General features: G+C 41.4%; 1 protein-coding gene and 1 long non-coding RNA gene across 2 annotated transcripts; both read right to left on the bottom strand.

Moving 5' to 3' along the window:
• Positions 1-1,009: 1,009 nt before the first annotated feature.
• On the bottom strand, positions 1,010-1,732 carry LOC136507193 (luminal-binding protein 5-like). Its single transcript, XM_066501993.1, has one exon. The coding sequence runs from the start codon at positions 1,730-1,732 to the stop codon at positions 1,010-1,012; it is 723 nt and encodes a 240-aa protein (XP_066358090.1).
• A 6,915-nt stretch (positions 1,733-8,647) lies between these two features.
• On the bottom strand, positions 8,648-10,106 carry LOC136506636 (uncharacterized). Its single transcript, XR_010771681.1, has 3 exons — positions 9,982-10,106; positions 9,356-9,730; positions 8,648-9,008 (listed from the first exon to the last, which is right to left on the bottom strand). It is a non-coding gene; the product is annotated as an uncharacterized lncRNA (long non-coding RNA).
• Between the last annotated feature and the right edge of the window lie 526 nt (positions 10,107-10,632).

Below are 10,632 nucleotides of genomic sequence, written 5' to 3'. Positions count from 1 at the left end.
TTTCAGGAACTATGTGAAGACCAAGCTTCGGAATAAGATGGGTGATCAATACTTAAATGATTGTTTGGTCACATTTATTGAGCGTGACTTTTTTCGACGTGTAAGCAATGAAGATATCATTAAACGCTTTCAAGCCATGGCGGAACGGCGTGTGAAGCTTTAGCTGGAAACTTGTATTAGTATATTAGAATTATGGAAAGTTGAAAACATGTAACTTATCACAACTATTTTATCATCGTTTAGTGATCTAATTATGTCGTGTCCATGTTCGTTGACTATATCGTTTTCATCCGTACCCCCATGATTGAAATCCTAGATCCGCCACTGGGGTCCAACACGGGGCAGCTAATTAGCAAACGTTCACTCAGATGGGTTTTGAGCGAACGCTTTTCAGACACATGCAACTTTCCTTTTTTTGTAAAAAAATTTCCGCAACTTTTCTTTTTTAGAAAGTTTTCTATTTTTAGCAAAAGCTTTAGATCTATGGTTTTCTATAATTAATTTTTATAATTAACTGGAATCATTCATAACTGCAGTTTTTATGGTCCAATTATAGTGGTGGACTAATTGTTTTATTATTAACTGTAGTAAGAATTTCATACTCATGGGATCATATATATATATATATATATATATATATATATATATATATATATATATATATATATATATATATATATATATATATATATATATATATATATATATATATATATATAACTTAGTCATAGATTTAATTATTTAGATTTAACAAGCATAAACCTAATATGGATTAATATTAATCCGACTACATCCAATAAGGTCTTGTATGGCTCAAGATAACAGGTCAGGTGAATCTAAAGTTGTGGGATAAAAAAAAGTTTGTAATTAAAAGAATATCATGTACCTCATATCACTTCTAGTTGTTTATACACAATTTATGATCCATGTATGCACACTACCATTATGTGTCTAGATCCCTCGAAGACCTAACAACCAAACCTCTACTACTGTAAATATAATGAAGTCACTAAAGAGAATGGACGTAAAGTGCAGCTCCAAGAGCCATCGCTTCATCCGGTTTCCTCCGTACGTTAGGCTCCCTTCCATCAAAGTAATCCCTGACGAGGTTTTGAATCCTGGGTATCACGGCACTCCCACCGACCATAACAATCTCACCGATCTTGCTCTTGCTCCACTTTATACCACCTCTGTTCACCATGGCTGTTTCCACCAAGTTCATGACTTTGCGGAACAGATCATCATTCAGTTCCTCAAACTCCGACCGTGAGAGCGGCTCCGAGAAATCGACACCATCAACGAGGGACTCAACAATCACCTGGACATGATCTTGACTGCTCAATGCCTTCTTGGCATTCTCACATGCCGCCCTCAATTTGCCTAGACCGATCCTGTCCTGACTGATATCCACTCCGTGCTTCAGCTTGATGCGCTTGGCGAAGTAGTCCACGACCCTGTCGTCAAAATCGTCTCCTCCAAGGAAATTGTCCATCCGATACCCAAAGACTTGAAACCTGCCGTCCAGCAGCACCACAAGGCTCGCGTCGGACGAGCCGCCGCCGACACGCAAGACAAGCGCAGTGCCGCGCTCGCGCAGCTTCGTGTGCAGGCCGTGAGCGACCGCAGCAGCGGTCGGCTCTGTGACCGTCCAGACGACGTCCAGCCCGGCCATCTTGCCGGCGTACTCAGCCTCCTCGCTGTGTGCCGCGGCGAAATGCTGCGGGATGGTCATGACGGCGTACTCGACCGTGCGGCCGAGGTACTCCTCGGCCTTGTTCTTGAGCTCAGCCACTACCATGGACGCGACCCTCGCTGAACTCGAGCTGCTTGACTGAACCATCGCTGGCCATCACTTGGACGATCGCCGTGTCGTAATCTCTTGTACCGATCTTGTACGGCACGCGCTGGATGGCTCCCTGCACGATGTCCTCGTCGTACCAGCGGTTTCGCCTATTAACAGATCGAATAACGATACACACTAATCATGAATCCATCAATCAATTATATATAACCTAATATATATGTATTGTTTTTAGTGGAACGATATATACCTTAGCCCGAGCAAGCGTTTGAAACCGAAGATGGTGGCCTCGGGGTTGGCGGCGGCGTGGTTCTTGGCGGCCTCGCCGACGAGGGAAGTGCCGTTGTCGGTGAAGGCGACACAGGAGGGGATGCAGAACTGGAACATGGTGTCGTCGTCGGTCGTCTTGCCGGAGCCGGTGTAGCCGGCGACGCAAGAGTTGGTGTTGCCTAGATCGATGACGACCACTTCTCCGCGCAGGTACCAGAACTCCCTCGGCCTACTGTCGGGGTACGTACTTGGGTCCTCGTCAAGGAGCATTTGGAGTCCGGGCGCCGTGGCCACCAGCACGCATACGAGGATGAGCACCGCCGGCAGAGTTACCGCCGGGCGGCGACCGCCAGCAGCCATTGCGACCAGAAGAATTACTAGGTCTCTTAGGTTTCGTTATCAGCTTTTTTTTTTTTTGACACATCCGGTTAGGCCGAGTACGGTTTGGTTTGGAACTTTGGATAGCAAACATTGGTCGTGTCGTGTGTCCCTCGATCGGATCGGATCCGTTACGTAATACTGGACGACTCTGTTCAGCCAGCTCCGTGAGCAAGGGGCCCATGGCCAATACTCCGTTTGCAGATCAAATTAAGAGGGACGTGTTGACAGCCAAATATAATCGAGAGAGTAAAAGAACCAGAAAAACAAATTAAATTGAAGAAGATCAAATTTGGAACAATTGTACAAATTTCACCAGTTTCCTGAAACCGTCAAGGTAATTCTATTTCCCTGACGGTTTATTCAATAACCGTTAAAAAAATTTAAAACCGTCAGGGAATTTCATGTTTCCATTAGTCTGAGCTGATTTCGATAGTCCAATATTATTTCTGAGTTTTTTTGTTGGGGACTCGCTCTATCTCAAAGGGTTAAACTTGTAAGTTCTAAAACGACCATCCACCTCTATTTATATGACAGGATCATGGCTAATTGAGAAATCCATCTATCTCATCAATAAAAAATGGTTCAATCTACTACACTTTTTTTTACCCTCAAACTCTTACAACCTATTGTTGGCCAACATTTTTCTATACAAGATTTACTAGAGTTCTAAATGGTCTTGCAGAACCTAGGACATCTGCTCTAAATTGACTCAAATTTTTATTTTTCTTTATGGCTCAACAAAATTGGGACCATCCGCTCAAAAAAAAAAAGGGTTGACCAGCAACTTGTTAACTAATAACTAAACAGAAATACTTTAGCAAAGAAGTAGCACTAAACAACAGTGCTTAACAGACCACAAAATCTCGATTTATAGATAGTTTACCAAAGTAAACCTCACTAGAATCACACTCTCTCTATTCAAATTATAAGACGTTTTGGCCTTTTTTTTAAATACATTTTTTTATGTATATTATTATGTTAAGATATGTAGCAAAAACAATTTATCTAGAGAAACCAAACGTCTTATAATCTGAAATGGAGGGAGTAATAGTATGTTATAGCTTTCACTTAATATACAAGCTATTGAAGTAAAGTGAGCCACATTATCAACTAACATGTATCTAGATATCCACGTCAGGGAACCCTATCATCCACTATCTTTATTTAGGGTAATAGTCTATCTCCTCATGCAAGCTAAACTACCAATATTATAGTGCCACATAAGCCATCAGATTTTCATTCCAAACAAAAAAAAATCGTGCACTGTCATCCGTGACTCACACAACAACACATAGGGTCCAACACGGGGCAGCTAATTAGCAAACGTTCACTCAGATGGGTTTTGCGCGAACGCTTTTCAGACACATGCAACTTTCCTTTTTTTGTAAAAAAAATTTCCGCAACTTTTCTTTTTTAGAAAGTTTTCTATTTTTAGCAAAAGCTTTAGATCTATGGTTTTCTATAATTAATTTTTATAATTAATTGGAATCATTCATAACTGCAGTTTTTATGATCCAATTATAGTGGTGGACTAATTGTTTTATTATTAACTGTAGTAAGAATTTCATACATTTTTCTCGTGCAGGCATATATGCCCGAATTTCATTAAGAGGACGGGAATGGTCAATAGACCTTACAATAAAGTCGTTAGCTGATGGTGGCGAGAGACCATCACCAAAGCAAACCGCAGCCTAGCTACTGGATTACCCCTGCGACCATAAGCTAATCAAGTGAGCCAACGAAGAGTACCCTGCCTCACCTCCTGTGCGATTGCCGCCAAGTTGGACGTGATTCGGTTGAAGACCCTATTGTTCCGCTCCTTCCAGATTGTCCAGGTGATGAGCAGTAGCAGGGTATCGAACGGTGGCCGGCTGTCAGCACTCAGCCGTTCTCTCTGTCTCAGCCACCAAATTCCCAAGCTTTCCTCTGTCAGCGGCGTCAAGTCCTGTAACCCCAAAGGTAGAAGCAACCGATACCAGAGTTGCCTGGTAGTCACACACCCCACGAACAAGTGATCACACGTCTCGGTTGCCTGGCTGCACAGGTTGCAGTCATCTGAATCCTGTAGGCCATGCCGCAATCGTCGATTTGCAGTCCAGATCCTGCGGTGAAGCACCAACCACATAAAAAACTTGACCTTCGGTGGAGCTTTAGTCTTCCCTAATTCCTTGGCACCAAGGAGCGCAGTTGATCCTTCGAAAAAAAGCTCTGTAGGTCGACGACACGCTGTACTTCCCATCAGGCGACCACTTCCATGTTAATCGGTCCGGCACATGCGGATCGAGAACGACGGCGCGTAGGATTGCCCACACACGCAGGTACTGAAGGAGCACCTGCACAGTGTCCGCACCATGAATTTCACGCGCCCACCGGTTCTGGAAGAGACCATCGATCGGATCGGATCCGTTACGTAATACTGGACGACTCTGTTCAGCCAGCTCCGTGAGCAAGGGGCCCATGGCCAATACTCAGCCAAATATAATCGAGAGAGTAAAAGAACCAGAAAAACAAATTAAATTGAAGAAGATCAAACTTGGAACAATTGTACAAATTTCACCAGTTTCCTGAAACCATCAAGGTAATTCTATTTCCCTGACGGTTTATTCAATAACCGTCAAAAAAATTTAAAACCATCAGGGAATTTCATATTTCCATTAGTGTGAGCTGATTTCGATAGTCCAATATTATTTCGAGTTTTTTTGTTGGGGACTCGCTCTATCTCGAAGGGTTAAACTTGTAAGTTCTAATACGACCATCCACCTCGATTTATATGACAGGATCATGGCTAATTGAAGGATGCGTATGTAGCGGATACAGGGAGTGACTGAAGATTTGAAGAGCTGGTTCTCGTCCGCTTGGATGGAACACCGCCTCGTGCCCAGTCCGGCCCAGTTTCCACGCTGCCCAGTCCAGCCCAACAGACAGCAGCAGGCCGTAACAGGCCTAACCGGATCGTGGCTAATTCAGAAATCCATCTATCTCATCAATCAAAAAGGTTCAATCTACTACACTTTTTTTTACCCTCAAACTCTTACAACCTATTGTTGTCCAACATTTTTCTATACAAGATTTACTAGAGTTCTAAATGGTCTTGCAGAACCTAGGACATCCCTGCTATGCTTTACCCTGATAAATCTTTGCGAGGTGGTTGTTCCGGGCGAAGAATGAGTGTCAGATCAGTCTCGCCAACACCCCAAGTCAGCATCACCATTTATACCTACCTCACCTGCATGTCTCAATCGTGTGCGGCCCTTGCAATCATGCATACTGTACGTGTAACCGAATTAGTGTCAACACTTTTTTTTATAACTACTGAAAACGAAAGGGAAAAATATTTTATCCCTATGTGGTTGTGTACAAACATCTTATATAATTTTACTATTATATGGTTGTTGTCCAAGAAAAGTGCGACGATACAAACAAGCTCAAGACACAAAGAAAGAGACAAGAAAAGGTATATATCTTATAGTATTTGTGATTTTTTTTTGTGAAACCATAGTATTTGTGATTTAGATGACAACACAAGTCTAAGACTAACACGAGTGAAAAGTGAGTTAGATTATACTAAGTCCTAGGAATGCAAGAGACGAAGTGGTGCAAAGATCGGCGGAGAAACGACGCAAACACCAATAACGGAACCACTTCACAGCCCTATTTAACACAAGGTAGATTGGTAGAAGGCACCGCACAATTAATCTGCCGAGAAGAAAATGGGCTGCGGCAGAACATCTAGTGATTATCAGTAAGGTGGCAAAAGGAAACTTGCACTCACCGAGTCACCGTACGATATGGCAGAAAAATATAAGGGCGTCCGCAACGGACCCAGCGAAATCGCTGGCTAATGTGGATGAACGAGAAATAAATTAGTATTGATCTGTAATCGTTCTCTCCTATTGGATCCCACCTATTCATCTCTGTTTTCATCGAACGATGTGAAATCGAATAATCGATCGGCGACTTACTAGGTACCAGTGAGTTTTCTCTTTCCACCTTTTTGGCTTCCACGTCGGACTCACAGCCAGTGACGTCACTACCCCCTTGGGACACCCTAAGCAGTAGATCGTCTCGTGAATGGAAAAAGGCAACGAGTCATCCAATGCTTATGATTTCGCAGCTTGTTTCCTACGGCTAGTTGAGGTGAATGGGGTTATATATAAGGTTGTCTACACTGCATCCACCCTCTCAAGACATTTTTGTTCGCTTGAACTTATCATCCCTGCTTATTAGCCATGGTACACTGTTTTTCTCTCACAACAAAACAACATCAGCCGGCTTATCAACCGTAGAAATTAAACCATCAGCCGAACAACCCATTCAAAATTACATCCAAAATTAGGATAGACAATATTTTAATGCATCTTTGTTGAGAGTTAGTCCCTAGAGTCTGAGAGCTTTGAGTGATTGGGTCTTGATGCCCTTGTATCTTGACAATTCGGAGTGCAAGTCTTCATGACCTTCCAGTGAAGGTGAGGTAGCCTTCGAGTCGTCGACTCTCTCCATTCTTGGTGTGGAACGACAACGTGTTAGTGTGCAGAGGACAAGGAAGCATCTCTCCCTTAAATGGAGAAACCATGTAGTGGATACAACATCAAGGTGACCGCGACTAAGTGGATCTAGTGAGACTATGTGACTCACACCCGCCTTTGCTCTGTATTTGACACACCATGATCGAATTGGGTGACAGTAGTGGCAACTCTGAGACTTGATGACTCACAACACTTTGGTTGGCGAAGGCCTTGTGTGATAGTCCAACACTATAGTAACCATCGGGTGGCATAGGGAGATTTTGTGACTCCATTGGTTTTGGTCGAGCGAACACCGCAATCGAGAGAGACTTATTGATTGGGAGCATACCTCGATAGATCTCCAACATAGACTAAGGGTTGTGTTTTAGCAACCAATAGCACAGGATGCCAAGAGTTTATCCTCTCTATCCTTTGCTCTTTACTTATCATACTTGTGTAATATTTACCTTTGTAAGATTTAGTTATAGACTGGTTGTTAGGATTGGCTATATATGTTAATAAACTCTTTGTGGGTTGTTGGTAAGATAAAAGTGCACTAGAAAAATGTTAATTGCACGTCATACTAGAGTTAGAGTAGTTTATGGGTTCTCTAAGAGCATCTCCAAAGAGTGTTTCTAAAATTCACCTCTAAATCATCATCATTTGGAGAGGCATCTGCATAAAAATCACTTAATATATGTTCCTCCCCCCACGCCCCCTCAAACAACTTTTCTGTATCTTATATTCTTGTATACACTTTAGAGAGTCATTTTCGTATCTATCTTTGGTTAGCGAGAAATTCAAAATAGAGGATGACTATATTTGGATATAATCATTTAAAGAACCGGTTGAAGGTTACTTTAAAATAGAAAAACTCTATTCCTAAAAATTAGGAAGGATATAGAGAATCTCTTAGAGTTGCTATAATGGTAGTTAAATTTGACCCCTAGGATCTATGTTTTGTTTAGACCCAATTCACAGACCCCCCCCCCCCCCCCCTCTTGGGTGCTGACAGAACCTAGTTGCGTCCATAAAAATCTACAATTTTGCCTTGCCAAAACAAAAAAGGTCTTGCTTCAAAATGGGAAATATTTTTTGGTCACATAACCATTATTGAACGAAGATTATTACTCTGCTGACACAATTGACCAAAGCCAAAACTATAAATATGTTTTTTTATAGCTGTGGTGTGTGCTCCAAGTTTACTTTTACACAGCTCATCTCTCAGACCGGAATAAAATTGATGGGGAAGGCTACCGCCGTCAGCACACGCTAAAAACATATGGACTAGTGCATATGATGGGAAATCATTTCTACTACCAGACGTACCTATACCAATCCTATAACCAGTATGGGTATGGCCCCAATCCTATAACCAGATGGGTATGGCCGAGCAGGTATTAAGCTTGCCGTTTTATATCGGGTGACCCCAATATGGTACTGAACCAGGCTAAATATATCTCCTGATTCCAGTGCGAACTTCAGTTCCGTTTTCTTAGCTTCCCTTACCATGGCGAGAAACCGGTGGCCGTACACAATCTCTGGCGAAACACAAATAATGTTTTTTTTTTGTTGCAAAAGATTAAACTCAACTTCAACTGAGGGCTTGTCAAAAACATTTATCCATCTGTACCTAATCTGATCTCAGCACAGCAGCTGAACAATGTCAATTTTGTACCCGTGCAATTAATGTAAGCATGATCATACTAGACACCTATCCTAACATCTCCGTGCAGTTCTATAGATACATCGAGGATCATATTTTCAAGATGATGAAATTCTTCTCTCCTTAAGCTTTTTTGATGGTGACGATGAAGCGATGATGGATCGCTGGCGCCCAACCTGAGGCTTACCTTCGTAGGATGATGTTCGGCGTTGCTCACTTGTATTAGCTGCTGTGGACCTCCAGAAATACCATAAGCAAATAAGAGCCATCACACTGAACAAGGTAACAGCTATCCATATGCCCTTGCTATTGCTAGTGTCATGTACGTGAACCACTTCACTGTCCGCAGAGATGTCCACAGAAGAAATGTTTGTCTTTGTACACTCTGCTTAGAAAAAGATTAAAAAAAAAAGCTATTAGTAGGCACAAATTATTATTACACCCTCTATCCTGAATATAAGGCGCGATTAGACTTGGTGAGGCCACCTATATATAATTTCCCTTATAATATATAATTTATAGGAACAAAAGTTTGATCATTACAAAACATTTCTAAATTCAAGGATCTAATGTAACTACTTTTGTAATACAAACTTTTGATATAATTAGGCTAATTATTAGTCAAAGATAACAAAGTTTTAATTTTGAAATACATGCATGCCTTCAGGGACCAATGGAGTAACTGAGATAGCAAGTATTTTGAGCTTCAAGGAACAACAAATAAGCATGTACCTGCTGAGCAGTCCTCCATATGAAATGTTGACCATTTGGAGATGATATGTCTATCCTTTCCATTGCACAGAATATATGTGGTACCTAGTTCAGGAGGTCCCCATCTTTCTTTCATATAACGGCAAAGGCAACAAGCCCCACTCTCATCACTTGCTGGAACTTGGTCAATTGCATATAATAAAGCATTGCAGCATGTCTGTGAGGACGAGGATGGCTTCCATACACCGTTTGGTTGCATACATGATAACACGGCAACGCTTGTCAAGTCATAACGACATGTGCCCTCTTCAGATCTTTGTGTATCTGTGGCTGAATAGGCTCCAGATGATGATAGAAGCATTGTGAGCAGCAACACCCACAACCAAGACTTTTGGACTACCAATCAAAACAAAGCAAAAACATGTAATATCAGTATGTTTGTATTTTTTTAGAACACAATGTACTTAGCAATTGGAAAGGGCATGTAACTCAATGACAAAACTGAATGGAAGAATCAAAAGTAAAATAAACTTACGACCTTTTTAGCCATGCAATTTATTGTACAGTTTGAAAAGAATGAGGACATTAACAATGTATTGAATATATCCAATGCAAAAGGTAGTCCAATAAGAAAGAGCGAAACGTACAGCATGTGACATTGGCATTAGGAGTATTTATCTCTGCATCAACAACTGAAACCTTTCTGCGCCTCATTGCCTGCATTGTAGAGATTACTACTCCAAATCATTACACTCTGATGAACAGTAGCAGAAAGATTTACTATAAGATTCCTAGGTTTTATGATCTAAAAAATACTGGAAGTTAAAACAAATTTCATATGAAACTGAAGTTGATGTCACAGCACAATAGCACATACACCTTTCTTAAAACTTGGCAGCTGTTGTTCCATTCATTTAAACAAACAAAGCATGCTCAAACAAGTTTAAGCACCAAATAAGATAGGGCAAAACCTCCACACAATATCACTATGCATATTTCTCAAGATTTTCTTTGGCAAATGTGCATCACTAAAATAAAGGTAGATTAAGTAGCATTGGCAGATTAAAGCTTCTTAGAATATAAAGATAGGAAAAAAAGACAATCCTAGACATACCAGTAAACAAATAGCAAGGGAGAAGATCTCATAGATGAATATTGATCCAATTTACAAGACTTAGTATAGCACAGTTAGCCATAAATTGTTATACGTATAGCACAGTATGGGGATGGGATCCACAAAAAGCAAGGTGCAGACGGGAACCAACCAAAACTGCGACGAGCAAATTGGGGGTAGCGAA

The sequence above is a fragment of the Miscanthus floridulus genome, chromosome 15 (assembly GCF_019320115.1).
Source record: "Miscanthus floridulus cultivar M001 chromosome 15, ASM1932011v1, whole genome shotgun sequence".
Taxonomy (NCBI): Eukaryota; Viridiplantae; Streptophyta; class Magnoliopsida; order Poales; family Poaceae; genus Miscanthus; species Miscanthus floridulus.
Note: the sequence above shows the minus strand (reverse complement) of the source record. Positions and strands in the feature narration are given on the sequence as shown.